This window comes from Styela clava, chromosome 4, assembly GCF_964204865.1.
Source record: "Styela clava chromosome 4, kaStyClav1.hap1.2, whole genome shotgun sequence".
In the NCBI taxonomy this organism is placed as follows: Eukaryota; Metazoa; Chordata; class Ascidiacea; order Stolidobranchia; family Styelidae; genus Styela; species Styela clava.
The window spans coordinates 4,252,202-4,275,325 of record NC_135253.1 but is presented as its reverse complement, the minus strand read 5'-3'; the positions used below and the strand labels follow the sequence as shown (position 1 = coordinate 4,275,325).

Genomic DNA, 23,124 nt, shown 5'->3' with positions numbered 1-23,124 from the left:
TATTTGATATGTGAGGTTCATGTACTATAAAATACTTTTATCTGAGAGCCATAAGAATCCAACAATATAAAAATACTAATTACATATATATGAGCAGATAATTTTCGACCTTACAGCTTCTCTCTTGTGTTTCTCCGATGTACGAATAATTGAAGGTATTTGTCAATTTTTTCAAAAGTGGATTGGTGACGTGCAAACTAGATAACAGATTGATTTATTTCTGCCAAGAACAACGATTTGAATACGCGAATGTATATGTAAGTATGAAATACTCGTATAATTATAGAATATGAAGGAATAAATTGAAAGAAATAGGCAATATATTTTATTCTAATTTTCGTTCGAAAAATTAAACGATCATAGAAATTGTACATAATTGCAGAGAAATATCATTATTTCAGAGCCGAATACAAGAATATCAATTAGTCAATGTTAAATATTTGATACCTCGTGTATAATAATTTACACGTGGACGCATGGAACGCACTAATAATAAAATACCGTATGAGTATATATTTCATATTTATATTTCTATAGGTTTCCTGTTGGTTTAGTAAAAATTTTGCACAATATCTCATGGAAAATTTTTCTTGGAAAAACTAGTGCACAGAAACAATAGAAATTATCACCAAGCAAAACCCTACGTGAACACTGTCTGGGCGGCTGTGGAAACTGCAATTGTTACGTCATTGTTGGCTTATTTCTGATTGGTTATGATTAACGTAATAAACAAGGAAATCGATGGTCGGGGAAATCCAAATGTTAAGTAGCCAAGCAATAGGCTATTGTTGCACACTTAATATTGTATTCCATATGATTTGAATGATAGACACTAGAATAGACATGAAAAAGCCAAACGGAAATTATGACGCCAAGCGTTTTCTAAAAAAGCCAAAATTGTCAAATCTGGCGGTAAAAAGGCTAATTTGCCAACCCTGATTTTATCGACTAGCATTCTGGCGTATTATTACCGCCCTCTAGCGTAATATTGTATAAGTAGATTTAAACCGATACATGTGACTAGTAGTTTTTTTTTTCAATTTAAAAATAGCCTGTTTTGAAACAAGGCCCAGGGGTCTTTTTTAAACCTATTTTATTTTATTGATTTCCTTCTTTCGTCGCTATGAAACTACCGCAAAATGATGCGTTTTGGCCACTACACACGGTGCCAAGATAATACTTTCAAAAATGTAAGAACCAATTTTCGCATTGACTTTCATCCTCGCTTCAGTGCCAGATTTGTGCCTACAGAGTAGTACAGACTACACCAAAGTCATAAAAAAAGATAACATCAACGTTTATTCGAGATATCAGATAGTCGTTTTGTGTACATAGGGAAAAAAATCACGGAACATAGCTCACGGGCTTGCTAACCACATTGTAAAACAGATGGATCCGAGGCCGCATATTACCGAACTGCTAAAGGTTAATAGGATAACGGGGAATATTCTTGAACTAGCGGCAACCTAAGTTGGTTACCTAGGTAGGCTTGAATCACATGAGTAATGTGACCATGTGTGAGAGGTTTGCTGGCCCCCTTACCGTCGCAGGGTGGTTCACGTAACCGCTTATCGATTACAGTTTCATCCACCAAACATGTGTGTTGAGCATTTACTGCAGCTTGAGTGGGCGTGTATGGACAAGATATCTACATCTGGGGCGTTTCGTGGGGAATATTGAATAAAAATCGATTAGGGAAGTTTTTACATCATTTTTCTTGTCTGAACCTATACAAAAGAAGCAAATAAAGCAGTTATTTTAAACAAAGATGTTGAGAAGCATAATTTGAAACAATTGTTTTAAAACGAATCATTTTGAACAAATCCTGCCAGTACTGATCAACGCACGATAGCAGGCGTATTCCTTACTTTTATCGAACGAGCTAACCGCTGAAGAAATATTGCAGTATTATATACTGAAGCGTCTTAAGTTCTAACTAATAATTGAACAAGATATTAATCTGACTCCAAAACAGAAAGGTTAACAGGTTAGCGTGTTCTATTTGAGATGTCTGTTAATTTGAAATAACAGCAAAGGACCTTCCTCCCACTCACATGATTTTAAATTTGTTTGTGAGTTGAATTTATTCAATGTACGATAATATCAATTTAGGCATTAATGAATAATTTCCAAAACGAATCTTTATATATGACAACTATTTTATAGCTCTTTGCATTATCAGTGATATATAATTCCTGGTAAAACTTCAGGTTTTTAAAGCTCTTTAGATTTTCAGTAAATTCCCTTTCCGTTAAAAATATCCAATATTGTACATTATTTTCCCATAAAGCTCTCGTAGGAATCCTATGCTTTTCATACAATATTGCTTTAGGTTCAGTAATCTGAGATATTCTGGAATTCATTCCATAGTTAAGCGTGTTAGGTCCAAATTCTTCGACTTTCTTTTTCTTCCCAAAGAATGGATTGGTTTGGTCATTTATTTTCCCACTTGACGGTAATTAAAAATTCATTCCTTGACCTATTTCACTATCTAAATTGCCACACTGCGTAATTTCCATGTCAAAATCTGGTTTGACCACTTTTGGTGACGAACTTTGCCAATGCCCATTATCTATTTCGTTTTCAATTAAATTAGCTTCAGAAATATCCAAATTTTCGAGTCCGAATCGTAGATCGTTTTCGTCAACATCACGACATTTTGACATGACATTTCTCGAGAAATATGTGTTAATTTATAATGATTTACCCCTAATTGTTCTGCTTTACGAGTTTTACTTCGAGTAAACATTTTTTTTTAATTTTGACTATTGACTAGTTACTATAAGGTATAATACCAAGACAAAATTGTGTTATGAACTTGATAAGGAAGGTATCAAACCGCTCCGAACAAAATCTCGGTTATAAAAAGTTTTCGAAGAGCACAACCCATTACAGAATGCCGTAAATGTATTGGGCTTTGTTGTTTTCACAAAAAGCATATTCCAAAATTCTGCCGAAACTGGTTTGAGACCACTGAACTGGAAATACATGTAACAATATTCTCTCTCGTTTTGCGTTGTCGCAGCGCGGGACAATTTGATCACCGCCATTTTGGCGTTATTGCTTCCAGAATTTCTTCGTGTTGCATCTGGTTTGACCAGTTTTCGTCTATTTTACTACCCAGTGCGCCACATATGGATCCATATGCGACTTTTTGTGCGTATTCAAATACAATTATACTCGAGGGAAACAAAAAAATTTCCATAGGTGCAATAGCATACAGGTGCAATTGACATGGGTCCAAATGTACGTGGGTTCAAATGTAATGGAACCATACTCGAGTTGGAAATTTATAGCCTGATGTGGATCACGTTCTTGAAAAAATTTGGTTGTTCAGGCGATTCTACAATAGATATAGGTGGAAACTCTTTTTTTCCCTTATATCATAGAAATGCAATAACCTCCACGGGGAAGATTTCACCTAAGTCTTCGGCAGAGGGCGAAGCGCAGTTTAGTTGGTACTCTCGTAGTCTGTGTACCAGATTGGGGTTAGGCCATAACCTAATTCCCACTTTCCTTATTCTAGTTCTATTACGAGTTCGGGAATTATGTGTGTGTTAGCCAAGTGAATATAGCCCAGGGTGGTCCAAGGTTGTCAACCTCGCGGGCCACACTATTATTTTTGTATTGTTCGCGGGCCACAATGGTGCCAAGAATATGTATACAGTGCAATACAAAACAAACACTTTTATTGTAAAATGCATTGATCATTATTTGACATTTTTTAAGCTAAAGCATGCAAAAACCACAAAAAAAACTCACTAAAACGTGCAAAAATCTGTATATACATTTATTGTAAGATTTCAAACTTTTCATAACGGAGAAAGTGTCACAAGGAGAAAGTGGCGTATTAGATTGTCACCGACACAACTTGCAGACATATCAAGCAAGCATTGTGGTATTTTCCCTCCCACACCAAGTCAAAAAATGTTTGAATTGGTCAGCTTTATTTTCAAACTCATGTTTACAAAATAACTTACAAGTAACTGCAGATTGATTGATTACCGAATTTTACCAAATTTGAGATAATTATTAAGGGTAAGGGAGGGTAATTACTAAATTTTCGGACATATACGCAGCATTGTTTGTAATACTGTTTAGGCTGGTTACAAAAAACCACCCGGCGGGAATTGTTTTGTTCGGCCATAACATTAATATTTAGTCATGACGAAACAACACCAAACAACACCAGCGATTTTTTGCATACCCTCGCGCAAATGCGACGCGGGCCACAGATTATGAAGCGGCGGGCCACATATTTAGTATGTCCTTTTTAACTTTGAAAATATTGACATCAATATAATTTTTGACGTCATAAAATATTAGAAATTCTAGAACATTCTAGTGTGATATTTCGACATAGCCGTATGCAAAGTGAATAGTCCTCAGGGGAGATGACGAATTATCCTGTTTTACATGGATATCTGTCATAAAAAGGGTCGAGAATAATCGACCAATGATCTTAAGATAAAAGAGAAGAATACGATTTGAATGGGTGATATGAAAAATACGTGTACCCTTTTAAAATGCAATCTCGGAAAACATTGTTCACTTATTTTATGCTAGAATTTCAACTGTCAATAATAATAACTTAGAATTTTGAGTTGGTTTATTTGACTTAGTTTATTGTAATATATTATCGAAGGAAATAAAATCTTATAAAGACAATCTTTGGATCCTTTGCTGTTTGCTCCTCAAATTAACAGACATCTCAAATAGAACACGCTGACCTATTAACCTTTCTGTTTTGGAATCATATTAATATTTAGCTAGTTTTATTAGTAGTTAAATATTAGACTCCAACAGAAAGGTTGTGGTTCATTCACTTTGCATACGGCTATGTCGAAATATCATATTAGAATGTTCTAGTTTTACTAATATTTTATGACGTCAAAAATTAAATTTAGTGTTGAAGTCAATATTTTCAATGTTATCGGGTAATTTGTTACAATACCTCATACCTAGTCTTCTAGGGCAATCAAATTTTAGCATCAGAATATATCGATAAATAGAAAATTAAACACAAATTGCTGACATTGGTTTAAATGCCCTTTCGATCTAGTAGGCTACGTACTAGTTCAACAATGTTTTTGTCGCAATACTTGGACACAACTCTGCAACAGTGAGTTTTATTTTTCATGGTTTCAGGTGAAATTTTCCCCCAGAGGCCATATCCAACTTTTTTGGTAGTAAATACTTCGTTACAATACCAGTCACCGCCCTTCTGGAAACGACTGGCCGTCAGGGTTCGACACGAGCCTATTTTAACCGAAAAACTCGCCCTATTCTGGTCGGTGACAACTCTAACACGTGATGGTGTGGTTTGACCATTGATGACTACATCAATGGTTTGACGCGAGCATAGTGCCACAGCTTGGGAGGGCGTATATGGGCAAGTCATCAATACCCGTGGCGTTTTGAATGGTAACATCTTGATTTAAATTATGTTTTTTTTCAATAAAATCTCTAACTGTGACCATGAATAATTTCGCTCTTTGGTGTTTTAAGTTTGTGTGTTATAGGCAACCTTGTATTTCACAAATGTAGCGAGTTACCTACAGCACATTAAGCTCTATGTAGTAATAGGTTTGCTACCTACTCGTTTCATATTTCTCATTGAATAGTATAGTTTTTAGCTTTACCCCAACCTTCCGAAAAATGCTTGCGGCGTCGTGCTATGAGGTGTTTCATATTTTCTATGGTCTTATATTCAACAATGCACATATATACACGGTATATATAATATGCGAGTTATCTACTTCATATATCTCAGCTTAGGTCACACTCGAAGAAAAGACCCGAAAGCGAACCTTTGGGTAAAGCTGTTTGAATGGCAAAATTTGTTGAAAACTGCTAACATAGTCACGAATTAGTATTTCACCATTTGAGCTGATTGATCCAGTATTCGCAAAATTTATTTGTTATTCAGAATTCTCAACTCCGCGTTATAGAAAAATAGTCGGTCTTACTAATGCAGTGATATGCGGGTTAACTTGATCTAACTGATTGCAAACACGAAATTCCTGACAAGCCTTTTTCATTTTAGAAAGTACCGTTTACAAAGCGTGATGTGCGTTTTGTTTTGAAAATAATAAATTTCATAAATACGTGTTTAAAACTAAACTTTGAGGTTAAATTTTCCTACGACGTGATTGGTCACAGTATTCTGCACGTCAACATCAAGTATTTCGTTGAAACGTTTACTCCCCGCAGGCCACAGTAGAGATCTAAAAATAAAAAATGTAACAAATATCGAAAGCACTTGTTTTTTATTATTCTATTCGGTTGCATACATTAATCACGTTCACGTTGGGACTTGTAAATCTCAAAGAGAAACTGATGTACATGAACGAAACTTATTATTGTTGTCGGTGCATGTGACTCAACCTGATACAAACATAAAAAAAAATTTATTCTACAAATTAGTCGAGGCCAAACGGGCACATTCAAACTAGTGTTGCATCAATGAGACCAAATAAGCGCGAAATCTGTGCTATGTGTATAATATGAAAAAATTTATGTCCTTCACAAAGCTATTACTAACTTTTTTCACATAACAACGCTGTAGTTACTGGATATAATTATATATACAGTGTCCAAAGGGTTACTACCTACCCTACCTGTTTGTATACCCGAGTACCATAGGATCATGTGATTTTTATGGGATTTATGGGAAATTATGCTGTTCGGTATCTAGATTACGAGAACAAATATTACATGGTCATTATTCAAATGTGCATCAATTTCACAGCCATACCTCACCCGCATTACAATTTACCAATACAATATTTTCTTGAGTATGAAAAGTATTCCTTGCTGACATGTGTTTTTTGAGATATCGCTTGCACGCTTGAACTTTGAAAAATGTAATTATTTTGTGCAGTGCGTCTGCAGGAAAAACGTAATCTCTTTTTTGATTGACAAGTACTTAAAAACCATGAGGTGATTTTTATTGAGCAATGTTTATATCGCGTGAGATTTGTGTTAGTTTCGAAGATAAAAAATTTCTCACAAACGTTGTTATTGACATTTATCGAATCGACTTAGTCAATAACAGTTAATCAGTGATATGAGCAAACAAGATGAACTGACTGGAGGGCATGATTATCGACTAATACTAAAAATCGAAAATAAACCAATCTTCTTAGTCAGAAACCAAACTCACCAAACGAAATTCCGGATTATCGTGATTATTTGCTTTTCACTCACAATCGACTTCATTCTTTCAATAGTTAATTGCTGTTTCTGGTTTAGTTAACATGAAATCATATGTCAATAGAAAAAATGACAGTTTTTTCTGAGTTTTAACATAAGTTGCTTCAATTTGAATCAGTTCGTGTGACTCGTTCGTGTGCTCGTGCGCGCTGACGTCGCTCGGAATTGCAACAAAGTAATCCAAATAGAATGTGATTTAAAACCTAAACTTTGTGCGAGAAATTCGAAAAAGATAGGTTTTTGACCAATTTCATATAATTATGTTGAAGAAAACTAGTTGGCAATACACTGACCATGTTCTATTACAAATTGCTTTTTCTTGCTTTGGTTTATTTTTTTATTTCTGATTGCAGATGCCGGTTTTTGTTAAAATGTGTTTGTTTAAACGTGTTTTCAAAAATAACTCATAAGCAATTCTATGATCTTAAAAGACAAAAACTGTTAATTTTACATATATTAATTATTTCTGGTTCCATTTGACGAGATAGCACATACATAAATAACATGGCAAGACTAGTAAATGTCGAACATTTTTATACAGTAATGTTTTCTTCGCATTAGTTTTGTTTTACGTTTTGTAGAATAAGTAACAATGGCCGTGGTTGACAATCTCAACATTGATAAGCATATTTAGAAAATGAGTCATAAACTATAACAAAGTTAATTATCTAAGACAAATTGCAATCGGAAAAAAGGTGATAAAAAACAAGTAAATGAAAAAAAAACAGTTCTTTCAATTTATTTTTATCCGACAAGGGTTGATCGACAGCAAATCACAATTTAGAATTATCTGCTGTAAACAACAAACGACTGGGAGGGAAGTTAGCAAGTTAAATGAATATTATTTAATTTAAACACATATGAAAATACTGTCTCCGCCAATAGATTGAATACACTTAGTTATTACACAGCAATGAAATAGCATTAAAATTTGTAAACTAGCTTAATACATTTCCACTATACTCATTGACATGCAATCGTTATTAAGCTATTTTTCATAGTACCTCTCGCATACACACGTACGATGAAAAAAAATTGATATTAAAAATGCAAAAATCTATCAAGATGTTGTGAAAATGTTGCAAAAGTCTTTCTGTTACGTGATTTTTTAGTTATGTAAACCGGCTAGTTTAGAATGTGGTAATATACTCGTTGATAAGATTTAATACGTTTTAGGAGAAAATGGGATTAACAGACTGCAGGGCATGATTACCTTCTTAATTCCGCAAAAAAACAACTAAATCACGATTTTTATTTTTTGTATATTTTATACCATGTTTGTTAAAAGTACAAATATACAGATACAATCAGCATCAGCATGTTTGATCAAAAAGAAGTCTATGGTAATTATACAAGCACAGCTTGAACACATAGAAATATAACTTCCAATGTTGCAAAAATTACAAATATAATGTAATATTGCAAATTGATTTGTTTTGTCATATTGCCACATAAAAGCACCACAAGCCTTCATTTTTTCCTGTGTAATATTAGTGTTACTTATTTCTGTTGTCTAATTGCTGGGAATCCATCCAAATTTTCTTGTTCAATTTCAAAAGAAATATTATTAGATTTTAATAAAACATTTTCCTCCAACCCCGCCCATATTTCATTATATATTAATATCGGATCTAATGAAGTTCGGGAAATAAAGCAGTAATTAGAGTTTCGAGTTATCAATACGAATAGTTAACATACTATCATAATAGTTGACCCACTTGAGCTCTAAAATTAGTACAAACTCTAGCAGGATTTGTGTAAGATCTGTTGTACCGGTTTTTGTCCGGACACGGAATAATATATAATTATTCGGTTTAGTGCAAAGTATTATTATACGTGAACTATATATGGATAGCGTTTTTATCTGAACTTTAACAAAAAAAAACGTACATAGTCAAGTTACTTTTGTTTAAACAAGTTCCCCGGCAAAATATTCACAGTCTTATGAAAAATCACTTCTCGTCTATAACTGGTGTAAACCGATAATATATTTAAATTAATTATTTATTTAGCTTCTTTTCTAAAATAAAGGAACTTGTTGTTCTTAAAGTTGTGAATCCCATCGCTAAAAATATCGTTTTAAAATTTATACTTTTTAAACTCGTGCGCATACCATTACTAGTTTCTCTTTTTTCATCGAGCGGTTTACATTTTTGATTATAGGCTTCAGTTTTTGTCAGCGACGCATCGATCCCAGATATGTTTTTGTAATAAAAACTTATACCCATTTTTTCGATCTCATGGGGCAGAAACTGTTAATTGACACATATAGGTAGATAATGCAGGCTCTGATTGACGAGACATAATGCCAGAACATGATAAATTAGATGAGACTGGTAGCATTTTAAATAAGAATGTTAGTTTAGCATTAGTTTTCAAATTAGTTTTGTCACCTCTCTGCGGACCTATAGTAACCTTTCCGCGAACCGGCGATGGGCCGCGGCCCGATGGTTGCCGACCACTGATTTACAGTATCTACAATTTCTAATTTTAAAACATATTAATTTATTCAATAATACAATTTTTCCTTTTTTCCAAATACATATCTTATCAATACGACGCGCTCTGTACACCAACCGAAAACAATATTATTAAGGACTACTAATTCAATCACGATCTTGAAAAACACCAAAAATATTTTCATTTATGTATGTTTTTTATTATCAGTGAATGGGTAACTTTCGAATTTCAAATATACTCATGCAATCAATACAATGATATTCATACAAGCGAAACTTTTATTTTGAAATACATAGTAAAATATTGTAGCACTTACTATCCCCTTACATTTTATAAGTTGGAGCATGTTACAGACCATTCTTTTGCCCTTTATTACCTTATATTATACATGGTGCTTATTTGTGTTGTCATACTGATCAAAAGTGTCGCGATAGGCTGTGTGCAATGTTATTTGGAAATATCACAATTTTGAAGTTACAAAACATTGGAATGAATACTTATGCAAAATATTTGCATAATACACCAGAAAGTTTTTCCATTCGATGAAATAAAAATCTAGAAATTACATATTTGCGCATAAAAGAATGACGTTAAAGAAAAAATTGTGGTAAAATTAAGTGACGATCATTTGCATAAAAAGCGTCGCACAGAAGTCTGAGATCAAATCGCCGACTTGTTGGCGAAGGAAAATCATACTAGTAGAGAATGAAGATCCTATGGTTGACAATCATCCTCGGATTGTTGGCTGTAACGCAGGCGTCTGATTCTGGGCCGGATAATCCGCCCGCAATAGGGGAGGATGGTGGAGCAGATGATGCTGGTCAAGACGATGCAGAAGGGGGAGATACTGATTCTAATGGTCAAGCGGTTTATTCTAGTGTGAAGGCTCCCTCCGGGGGCGAAGCAGCGAAGGATTCGCCAGGCGCAAAAAGTTTCAGAGTCAGAGGAAAAAGACCACCTTTGTGTCCTGATGACAGGTAATATTATCATAACGTTATTGGGTGCTCCCATTACTGATATTATGCTGATATTGTTGCTGATGCTGTGGGCTTTTAAATATATATATATATATATATATATATGTGCAGCAAATCAATGTGCTCTTTGTTGTCACCATTAAAGTAACTTTTGACAGAGATAATCGCAGACAATACAATATCGCATTAGGTATTATTCGAAATCCAATCAATAAGTAGAAATACTATTCTCATTTGTCTCACACTCACTTAACTCTACAGATTAATTTTATAAGTTGCATAGATATATTTATGACACATTTTTTCTTTCAGAAAAAATCTATATATACATCTGTTCATCGTTTTTACCCTATATTGTATCCTAATAACAAAATTATTGAATTATTACTATAATATATTTTTTTTTCAGATACGTGAAATGGCAACCGTTTTGTCCCAAACCAGAAAAGAAGTGTTATTACCGATTTTGTCTGTACAAGGCCAAGTGTGCTTACTATAAGGGATTTTACTTTTACCTTTATAGACCACTTTATTTCTGGGGATATCCGTGCCAGTTAGTACAATCTTATTATTATTATTCGTATATTGTTTTGTTAAAATAGAAGCATGACCTATAAAAGTTTATTACCTTCGTATGCGTAAATTGCAACATTATCAATCTATCGTGAGCCGCTGAAAAAAGGACAAACAATCTGTTCATTGTATGTGTGAAATAATTATATGCGTAGAATAATATATCTGATTAATATATTTGAATATTGCAGGAGACAAGGCTCACCATGCAAGAATGACGTTTATGGTGGATATCAGTATAATTGTTACTGTAGGACGTATTGGAAATGGGTAGAAAGAAGACGATGGTTTTATCAGGATATTTGTGGGAAAACAACCTACTATCTGAAATACGTTTACATCAGGGTGAGTTGATTAAACCATTCTATGAGTACACTTGACACAATATATACCGGTGTCCAAATTCTTGTGTCCTAGAGTGAATATCTGTAGTAGTATTCAATTTTACATATGAAATTACCAAATACTATCCGATATAATTAATTTTATTTGATTCTGATATATTACATTAAATATAGTTACGCAAAATGCAAAATGCATAAATTTAGCGCCAAATTACTTATTTTTTAATAGGTTCCGTGGGGATGCTATTGCCAAGGATCCAAATCCTACTACATTCCGCCATACAAGCCTGGGCATGGTGGGCCTCGCGACGATGGACCCTGGTAATCGAACCTTGGACAGTGCGGCAAGATGGAAGAAAATGAGATATCCTGCATTCTTGTTTAAGAAATGTATTTGGAACCGCAATTTAATAAATTTGTCAAGCATAATATTTGTGTTTTTATTGAATCCTCATCGAAGTTTGTAGATTTACGAACATGTGTTGTTTAGAGACTTATTCTGGAATGGGTGTATTTTGGAAAACGAGCATTTAGGAAAGAATACGACGCACCCTGCACATATAGCAAAAATAATTATTTTTTATGAATATTAGATAAAAAGAAAAAAGTACCAATGCATCCTTAAATAACGACCCTTTAATATAAATTGGACTCAAAAAGTCGGATATCACATGTGTCCTCTTTTGTACCATGGAGCGTAAATTCGAATTTATGAGCGTTCTGATAAAATCTCAGTTAACAAAATGGTGCGCATCATTACATTACTAACTATTGAATAAAAATTAAAAATCGTCAAGAAGTGACTTGCAATTTGACAATGAAATTTGGTCATGAGAGTGACGATAAGGAAATACTGTCCCCGACACGCATTCACATACAATCTCGATATTAAGCCATTTTTTTTTATTGGTAATTCTTTAGTATATACATACGACCAAAAAATATGATGCTAAGAATACCAAAATTGTAATTTTCAGTGGTTACGGATTGCATTTTTCGCTAGAAGGTTGTTACTTTTATTATTTTCTCAAAAATCATTGTGGGCCTTATGGGATACTTTTTCAATTAGCGATGACGTCACTAAAAATTTCGCAACTTACGGTAGTTACGTTTGCGTTGGTCGTGAAGTTTGTGGTACCTTTTAGCTTCTTGTCCATATATTTGCGCATCACTCAATAACGTATATGTATTTCAATTTAATAAAAGTCGTAAGAAATTGCCCGTCAACGATCAAGGGGGTGAATTTGAGAACTTTGCCGTGGATGCCATTTTACGTGGATCGGCCACTGATTTCGCAGGATTTGAATTATTTGAATCACGATCTTGAAAAAAAATTCATGTATGTTTTATGTTATCGATAATTGATTAACTTTTGAATTTCAAATACAATCGATATTCATGTTTATCAAAAATGCAGTTTATGATATTTATACAAGCAAAACATTTAATTGAAATGCATAGTAAAATATTGTCGCACCCACCATCCTCTTACATTTTATATATCAGATCATACTACAGGCCTTTTTGTTGCGCTTTATTATATACATACATGGTGCTTATTTGTGTTGTCATACTGATCAGAAATGTCACGATAGGCAGAGTACAATAATATTTGGAATGATATCAATTTTAAATGTTACAAACAATTGGATAATGTATGCAAAATATTTGCAGAATACACCAGAAAGTTTTTCCATGCGTTGAAATAACAAACTTGAAAGTTAATACTTGCGCTTAAAGCTGGTCAAGATGATGGAATAGGTGGAGATACTTCTGGGCTGGATGATCCGCCAGAAGGTGACAGCGAAGATGGAGAAGATAAAGCTGGTCAAGACGATGGAATATGGGGAGATACTGATTCTACTGGTAGAACGTCTTTATTTGCTGAGATAGTGTTGGCTCCTATGGGCGACGCAAAAGCGTTGTTGTTTACAGATACGTGATATGGCAACAGTTTTGTCCCGCACCACAAAAAAGTGTCTGTACCAATTTTGTCTGTACAAGGCCGCGTGTGCTTACTATAAAAGATTTTATTTTCACATTTAGAGACCTCTTTATTTCTGGGGATATACGTGCGAGTTAGTACAATTTTATCATTATTATTGTTTGTATATCGTTTTGTTAAAATAGATATAACGCATAATGTATAAATTATCATTACCATCGTATTCGTAGTAAATTGCAACATTATCAATCTATCGTTAGCCGCTGACAAATGACAAATAATCTGTTCATTCTATATGTGTGAAATAATATATCTGAATATTGCAGGAAACAAAGCTTAAAATGCAAGGATGGCGATTATGCCGGATATCGGTATGATTGTTACTGCAGTACGTATTGGAGATGGGTTAAAAGAAGACGATGGTTTAATTTTATTCGTTCCTGATATATTACATTAAATATAGTAACTTTAAACGCCAAATGTCCAAATTTAGGCCAAATTATTTATTTTACAATAGGTTCCGTAGGGATGCTATGGCTCAAGGATCCAGAAGCATAATAATATCGACAATCATACATCGTCCTCCACCATATATATACTCCCGATCCGTGCGATCCTTGCGATTCCGGAGATACCAGGAGCGATACCAGGAGCCCCCATGGGATTAATCGCAAGGTCGACAGTACGTCAAGGTGAAGGAAAATGATATATCCTGCATTCTTGTTTAAGAAATGTGATTTAGAATCACATTCTAATAAATTTTTAAACCTTCATCGAAGTTTGTAAGTTTACGAACTTGTGTTGTTTTGGGACACATTTGGGAATGGGCGTATTTCGGAAATCGAACATCCACAGAAGAGATATTTGACAGAATTTTTAGCTTTGCACCCAATTTTATCGAGTAATCAATTGATGCAAAAGTACACATGGCTACTTTAGATTTCAGGATACGTTTAAAAGTAAAATAATAATGTTTTGAATAAGATCCTTTTGCCTTTGGTGGCGTCAGTTATAAAAGTATAGAGTTACCCAAAAATGAAACTCAGGCCATTTGAAACATAATGTATGGGTTTCGTTTTTTGTGGGCTACAACATTAATTTGTACAGGTAACCTTTGTTCTCGATTGCAAAATGTCGTTCGTTACTTGTATTATATCCGCTCCTGTACCTTATACATCTTCTACCTATTTGCTAATCACCATCAAAAGCGCAAGTATTCAAAATGTTTTAAGTGAACCATATTGTTCGGATTATCCAATTCCATATTAATTTCATGACGATAAAATGAATTTAATGTTAAAAGATCGTAATCAACTTCAATCAAACTTCATGAATTTTTTTTTTTAATTATTGAACAATAAATAAAAATTAGAATAAATGATATTTACTTACGCTAGTGCTGTAATAGGTTTGGTCGAGTGACTTTAAGAATGAAACTGCTATAAAATCGAAAATTTTATCTGCAAGTTTTATATCTTCTTTACACGGACTACCTCTAGAAGTATTTATTTTGTAATTTCTTGGCATAACCTTTGGCGTATTTTTTTTATACGCATATGAAAAAAAAAAATTGGACGGGGTAAGATGAAATTTTACGCCGGACCTAACTTCTAGGAAAACCATTATAAATATGGCGATGAGTGTGCATTTGATCTTTGTTGTAAAAGGGTACTTGGTACCAAAAAATAATTATTCACAAGTTTCGCCCGTTGACATTCCCAACAGACTATATTGAAAAAATCCTCCCCCCTCTCCCCTCACACTTCACCCTGCCTCTTAAGTGACCCTTCCAACCCAAAAAATGAGTACTGGCAGTCTGCTAAAGGATTTATTCAATCTAGTGCAACTACTTTCAACAAATAAACAAAATAGAACCGAGACTCGCAGACTTCGGCTAAAATTATTCTTCATTACCATGGGACTCTATTATTTGACGTTTTAATAAATTTCCCAGATTTTGAACTCCATGTCATTAGCCATTTTTTGCATGAGCCGAAAATGAAATTGATTAAAATTAAATGTTAAAATGACTTTTTGGCGTTTCATTGCGAAAAAGGCTTTAAATTTTAGGTCGTCAGAGAACTCGACTGATCCTCTATTAGGCACAAAGGCCTAGAAATGCCTTTATTACCAATTTAATGCTATTTTAAATCAAGATTCTGGATTCACGGAATCGCAGATTTGCGAGGTTCATCTATCTAAAACCTAAATAACACGGATACCATAGAACTCAAGTATCGTTTAAATAAATATCTGCATCTCGGTTACAATTCACTTTAAACGGTAATTTACGGTAATTTACAAGCATCAAAGCTCAATCAAAGCCAAGGTAGAGGATTAAACTCAGAATAAAATTATTTCGGGTTTGAAATCAGTCCTCAATGTTTTCAACAGCTGTCGCTGATGTGAACTCGTGGGTATACTATCAATATAAAACTTCGATATCCAGCGACCCCTTATATTTGCAAAAAAACGAGAAAGAGCGGGAATATAGATTAACAACTTTAGGATATGGCCGCCGAAACGATCGCGGTGACAAAGGCAATCAGCGATTATGATGAAATCAACCATTAACCAGTAAAATTACGCTTTATTGCAGACTTTTCAAAGTTTCTATTAATTTCCAAAGGAAGTATCGACCTCCGACGTTCTGGATCCCTGTTGTGTACAAAAAATATTCATTATTCGACCATTCGGTATTCATTAAAAATATTCGAATTATTCAATCCAATCCCCCCCCCCCCCCCCTAGACTAACAGCCATTTAATTTGGCTTTGATTTAAGCGGGTCGTAATCGTGGAGAATGCAAGGTGCAGTAGCTGGTTGAGATGATAGCCAGTTGATCGGCAGATATTTCGGGACTATTTTCGATTACTGAAGCAAAATTAAAACACTCCAGAAATTAAAATGATCATTGAGTTATTTGATTTATACATAATATTCGGAAATACGACAAAAACTGAAAAATACACGAAAGCTAGCCAGTGATTACAGCCATGTCTAAAATCCTTCCGAGTGAAAAGTGTCTGAGTGGCTGCAAAAACGCTTATTGTTGCGTCACTATTTCATCATGTAAATCAGTCGACGCTACGCAAATAAACACGGGGTAATCCATTCGAATAACTAATAGACTTCAGCATTTTAATTTCAGGTCAATAATTAGTTTTCAATGTAAAATTTTCTTTGAGAGTAATTAATTTTTGAAGCATTAACTAGAGCCGCAGGAAGGGTTGTTTGAGAATCACTGCTCTATACAATTGAAAAGAGACGCTGACCGCGCGCTCTCACTTCGATGTGTTGGGTATATGAAAGTAGCAAAGGGAAAAAACGCCATAAGTTAAGGGTATTTCTCAAAACGGACAGTAATCACCACAGGCCAAAAGTGGGTAATCGCTGCCACACGTACCAAACTTAGCAGGCAAGCAGGGCTCTCCAGCACGCGAGCGAGAGTTCTGAAACAAGATTCCGTCAGACAAAAAATTAATATCGGTATTATCTGATGAAACTTGGTGTTTATTTTATCTGGATTAGAATTTGGAATGCAGTTGATTGAATTTTAGAGTAGCCCAATTTGGGAGCAAAAATTTATTGATCTCCGAGTTGAGTTAGTCAATATTGGAAAAATGTCTTTAGCAGATTTTAACACGCGAACCGAAAAAGGTTGCTCGCCCTATCACAGGCTAATCTATTAAAAATAGCCCTGACTTTCAGAAGCGTGCATGAATCCCACAATCAAGAAATAAAGAAAAATGGAACAGAATAGGACCAACGTTTCGAGAAAAACGTTTGAAAAAATTACTATTTTAGACAGAGAATTACTTGCACTTTTAAAAGTGCATAGTGCATAGCTATTTTTATAAGGAACGTAGTTATTTGAGAAGGAATCTTCGAATTATTACAAATGACATCGTCATTAAAAGACATGTATGTACCTTCGACCTTTTAATTAAGATTAGAAGAGCATATTTATTTTCGTAAGAAGTATTTTATTACGAGATGGGAAATAGCCTGTTCAGACGAGATATGATTTTTTAACCAACACATCACTCTGGAGACTATTTATAATTATATATATGGTAACGTGCTATGTACATACAGCCAATCAAATATCAATATGCAGCAAACCCAATATGCATATATAAACGTTTTGCATGCATATACAGCAGGGCCGAACCATGTGTCTTAGAGGAGCACTTAGCACTTTGATTCCCTGTGTACGAAAAACAGTGATAATGAAACTGGCTTTATTTTTGGGGGATAGTTTTCATATCTACAAACATTTACAAAGTGTTAGAAAAAGATATATATATATTTATATTTGAGAACTAAAAATAAGCAAAAATCCAATTCAACCTGGCCAATATTCAGGTATGAGTCGGTTGATCAACTCGAATTGTTTCATCAAACACTGAAGCATCATTGAAAATTTGGTTATGAAATTTCCTATGATGGCCCCCTTTCCTTGGTGCCCTAAGCACGTGCCTATTTTGTTTGATGATGAATCCAGCCATGATGCACAGCCATGTATTTGATATTAGTGATATTCTCTAGAATTACAGCGCATTCGACGAAACCAGCAAGATGTGTTCATGTTGCTATTGTTTTCGACACGCGGACGCTTGCAGCCGCATGGTTATTGTTTGGCCACCATTGACTGGTAACAAACTTGCGTAAGACTCATAAGTGCAAAATATCATTACACATGGACTGCGTGGAAAGCGTTTTTATTTGCTCTTTTATTAAAAGACAAAATCTGGTCAAGCTGCTTTTGTTGTTGCCGAACACAATATTCACTCTATCATGGCAAATATTTTGTCTATTACAAGTGTAACTATGTACATTAAATTTTTATGAATAAAGCTGTTATTGAAAGTTCGAATTGACTGCATCATTCAGTGGATGCATCCAGCACAAGCAAAATTATTCATTCGTTTAAAATGTGTAAACTATATGATTTAATTACCTTTTAAATTGGTTTCTTTCCTGAAATGGAGGAACCTGTTTCGATGATTCCGATGCAATAGAGAACCCCTTTTTCAAAATTTTGAATTCCATCACTAAAAATATCTTTTCAAAACTTATACATTTAAAACTCGTTGGCATACCATTACTGATTTCTCTTTCTTCATCGGGCGGTTTGAATTTTTCGATATAGACATCAGTTTTTGTCTGCGACCCATCAACATATGTTTTCGTAAAAAATAAATATACCCAAATTTTGGATTTTATAGAACCGAAACTGTGAACTTGACAAATAAAAGTAAATAAAAGTAAATAAAGCTGGTTCATTTTGACGAGATAACCTCTGACAAAAAATGATAAATTTGATAACACTGGTAAATATGGAAATATTTTTATATAGGAATGTTCACTTTCTTCGCGTTTCTAAGAATGAGCAGAGCCGTGGCTGACAATGTCAATAATGTTAAGCATATCCATAAGATAAGTGATGAACTATGAGTTAAATTTGACCTTGCAGACCTCTCAAATAGTCTATTTATAGTTATACAATCTCGGACATTTTGTGTTTGCTCTGTCTTTATAACTTTACCTAGTTACTGTTTACATCCCCTTATTATTGCGCCATATTGAAGACTATTAAGTTTTGAGATAAGGATTTTTAGCGCTTTAGAATTTAAATTTATTTGTATGACAAAGACATGTGACGCTATAATGGCGCGCTGTGACTTTTGCAGAAATGTGTTGATGACTTGAGAACATAAGCAAATTTGCAACGAGATTACACCCATCAGTCATGTAAAAACGTATGTAATTTACGGTATCTACAATTTCGAATCCCAAAACAGATTATCTCATACAATAATTCTATTTTTTATGTTTTTAAATACATATTTTTCTAATACAACGCACCCTGCATATACAGCGAAAATAATTATTTTCCATAAATATTATATAAAAAGAATAAAATACCAATGCATCCTTATATAACGACCATCCAATATAAATTGGTCCTAAAAAAGTTGGATATCACGAGTGTCCTCTTTTCTACCATGTAGCGTAAATTCAAATTTATAAGCGTTCAGTTTCGGAGTTTTTCTCTCGCTTTTGTGACGTCACAGTAGACTTATTGTAAACAGTAACACTAATAATTCATTTTCACGGAACAATGCGCATGTCACGTATCTCCATTTTGAGCGTTTCGATAAATCTTAGTTGAGAGACTGGTGCGCAGCATTACATAACTGACTATTGAATGAAAAGTTAAAAATCGTCAAAAAGTGACTTCGCAATTTGGTTATGAGACTGACGATAAGCAAATACTGTCCGGACACGCATTCACATGCAATCTCGATATCATGCCATTTTTTTTTTATTAGTAATTTTTCCGTATGTTTCGTTCGTACAACCCAAAAATATGATGCTAAGAATGCAAAAAAAACGATCAATCTTTTAATAGAATATCGAAAAATCCTTATTGTTACGTGAATTTCTTTTGGTTTTGTGAAACCTGTTCGCTAGAATGTGATAATATTTAATATGTTATAAGAAAAACAAGATGAACGGACTGCAGGGCAGGATTAACTTTTTAATTCCGCACAGCAACCACGGCTCGGACATGGCAACGTTTGAACAAAGGCGCAAAAAATCAAAAGTTTTCAAGTGTTTCAATAAAATGATTCCAAAATGGGAAATATTTGAAACTGGTATTTTTGGACACATAGTGTCTATATAGATCGTTTTATTATTATGTTTTTGTTCTTGCTCTTATGGAGGCGCATTTTTAAACTTTGCCATGGAAGTTATTTTACGTAGTTCGGCCACTGATTCCGCAGGATAGAATATGAATATATATATGGTTCATAGAATTAATTGAATCACGATCTTGAAAAACATAAAAAAAATTCATTTATCACATGTTTTATATTATCAGTAATTGAACAAATTTCAAATATTCTCACAAAATGAATATTACATATTTATCATAAAAAGCAGTCTATGATATTTATACAAGCAAAACTTGTATATTGAAATACATAGCGAAAGATTGTCCCATCCGCCTCTACTTAACACCTCCTTACATTTTACAACGCCGGGGCATGTTACAGGCCTTAAATATATTATGTTGCTTATTTATGTTGTCATATTGATCACAAATGACACGATACACAGTGTATAATAATATTTGGAAATATATCAATTTTGAAGTTACAAAAATTGAAATATTGTAAGCAAAATATATGCAGAAATTGTGTGATTTAATGTTAAATAAAACACCAATAGCTTGCTCTATTTAAGTTTGTATGAATCACGTCAAATATTTGCGCATAAAAAAGAAAGAAGCTGAAAAAAAAATCGAGAGAAAATATGTGACGGTCATTCGCATAAAAGGCGTCGTACAGAAGTCCGAAATCAAATCGCCGTCTTGTTGGCGAATGACGAACATACTAGTTGAGAATGAAGATCCTATGGTTGGCAATTATATTCGGTCTGTTGGTTGTAACAAGGGCGTCGGATCCTGGGCCGGATAGTCCGCCTGAAAGTGAAGAAGAGGGAGAAGATAATCCTGCCACAGACGTAGGAGAAGAGGGAGATACTGATTCCACTGGTCAAAAGTCTTTATCTGCTAAGAGTGTGTCGGCTCCCAAGGGCTTATCAGTGGCAGGTGCGTCAGGCGCAAAAAGTTTTCGAGGCAGAAGACCCCCTATTTGTCCGAATGACAGGTAATATTATCATAATATTAATGATATCATGCTTATTGCCGCCGATGCTGTGAGCTTTCAAAATTAATTTGTTGTCACCATTAATGTAACTATTGACAGAGCTAATCGCAGACAGTAAAATATCGCATTATGCATTATTCGAAATCGATTCAATAAGCAGAAATACCATTCGCATTTGTCTCACACTCACTTATCTCTACAAATTAATTTTATAAACTGCATAGATATATTTATGACACATTTTTTCTTTCAGAAAGTATTTATATATACATCTGTATAATGTTTTTAGCACGTATTGTATTCCAGTAACAAAATAATTGAATTATAACTCGAATATTGTTTTTTTTTACAGATACGTGAAATGGCAATCGTTCTGTCCTGTACCAAACCCAAAGTGTCGTTGGCAATCATGTCTGTTCAAGGCCTCGTGTGCTTACTATAGGGGATTTTATTTTAACCTTTATAGACCACTTTATTTCTGGGGATATCCGTGCCAGTTAGTACATCTTATCATTATTATTATTTATTTGTATTTTGTTTTGTCAAAATAGATGTCCAACGTATGATTTTTTATTACCACTTTGTGCGTTGCAAATTGCAACATTATCAATCTATTGCGAGCCGCCGAAAAATGACAAACAACCTGTTCCATATATGAGTGGAATCCGTAAGTTAATATATTTGAATATTGCAGGACACAAGGCTCACGATGCAAGAATGGCGTTTATGGTGGATATCGGTATAATTGTTACTGTAGGACGTATTGGAGATGGGTAAAAAGAAGACGATGGTTTTATCAGGATGCTTGTGGACAAAGAAGATACTATCTGAGATACGTTCACATTAGGGTGAGTTGATTGAATCATTTTATGATTACATCTGATCTAATATACTGGTGTTCAAATTTCTTGTGTCCCTAAGTAAATATCTGCAGTATTTAGATTCAATTTTACATTGTAAAATTACCAAATACTATACGGCTATAATAATGCCGTTTGCCATTGATATTTTACGCTAATTATAATTATTTAAATGTGGAAATCCAGCGCTAAATTACTTATTATTTTATAGATTCCGTATGGATGCCATTGCCAAGGATCCAAGACCAAAGTACCTATTATAACCACCTTTTATCCACGTCCGCGCCCGGTGTACACTGGCAATCCCCCGCCAATATTTGATGGCAGAGACGGCTGGCCGGGGCCGCCGTTCTAGTCATCGGAATGTCGGTACCACGTCAAGATGAAAGAAAATGAGATATATATCTTGCACTCTTTTTCAAGGAATGTGTCTGGAATCGGAATTTAATAAATTTGTCAAGCATAATAGTTGTGTTTTTGTTGAATCTTCATCGAAGTTTGTAAATTTACGAACAGTTGTTGTTTAGAAATTTAATTGAGAATAGGTGGTTTTTGGAAATCGATCATTCGCGAAAGCAATTCAACAAAGTGATATTTGTTTGTACCCAGTTTTATCGAGTAAGCGTTGTAAAATCAGACATGACTACGTTCGATTCCAGTGTTCTTTTAACTAAGGAAAACATATATTGTAAATGATGGCTGAGCCTTCATTTTATTTATTGCTCTTTATCGACGGTTTGTGGCATTTTGTATTATTGCGCAATTGGTTCTCGTGATTGGGGTATTTCAATTTTAAAACTAAACTAGAGCATTGCGATGTTCAATGTAGCTAATATTTCCCGATAATAGTGTTTTATGACTAATTTCAACAATATCAAAAAATAATAACAATATACCGTGATATAATATTTTAAAATTAAACTGCAAAGTAGCGATTACTGCAGGTAATATTTCCCGATTTCTGCTATCAACTGCCAGACTCTCATGGATTGGGTCCTGGTGCTGATTTATTTAGACATGGATTTATCTTATGTAATTTAGGAGTTCGTGGACCTTTAGAGCGCATTG

General features: G+C 34.1%; 2 protein-coding genes across 2 annotated transcripts; both read left to right on the top strand.

Annotated features, from left to right (window-relative positions):
• Positions 1-10,322: 10,322 nt before the first annotated feature.
• On the top strand, positions 10,323-11,998 carry LOC120326478 (uncharacterized). The gene is made up of 4 exons (XM_039392781.1): positions 10,323-10,652; positions 11,062-11,205; positions 11,417-11,570; positions 11,799-11,998. Exons 1-4 carry the CDS (start codon positions 10,381-10,383, stop codon positions 11,892-11,894), a joined length of 666 nt encoding a protein of 221 aa, XP_039248715.1. The 5' UTR covers positions 10,323-10,380; the 3' UTR covers positions 11,895-11,998.
• An 8,899-nt stretch (positions 11,999-20,897) lies between these two features.
• On the top strand, positions 20,898-22,522 carry LOC120327137 (uncharacterized). The gene is made up of 4 exons (XM_039393540.2): positions 20,898-21,196; positions 21,549-21,692; positions 21,891-22,044; positions 22,268-22,522. Exons 1-4 carry the CDS (start codon positions 20,931-20,933, stop codon positions 22,409-22,411), a joined length of 708 nt encoding a protein of 235 aa, XP_039249474.1. The 5' UTR covers positions 20,898-20,930; the 3' UTR covers positions 22,412-22,522.
• Positions 22,523-23,124: the final 602 nt, after the last annotated feature.

Excerpts from the sequence above, each read along its gene's own strand:
- LOC120327137 (XM_039393540.2), top strand. The coding sequence starts at position 20,931 with ATGAAGATCCTATGGTTGGCAATTATATTCGGTCTGTTGGTTGTAACA. Across the intron at positions 21,693-21,890 it reads TTCTGGGGATATCCGTGCCA|GACACAAGGCTCACGATGCA; the intron begins GTTAGTACATCT and ends TGAATATTGCAG. Across the intron at positions 22,045-22,267 it reads TGAGATACGTTCACATTAGG|ATTCCGTATGGATGCCATTG; the intron begins GTGAGTTGATTG and ends ATTATTTTATAG.
- LOC120326478 (XM_039392781.1), top strand. The coding sequence starts at position 10,381 with ATGAAGATCCTATGGTTGACAATCATCCTCGGATTGTTGGCTGTAACG. Across the intron at positions 11,206-11,416 it reads TTCTGGGGATATCCGTGCCA|GAGACAAGGCTCACCATGCA; the intron begins GTTAGTACAATC and ends TGAATATTGCAG. Across the intron at positions 11,571-11,798 it reads TGAAATACGTTTACATCAGG|GTTCCGTGGGGATGCTATTG; the intron begins GTGAGTTGATTA and ends ATTTTTTAATAG.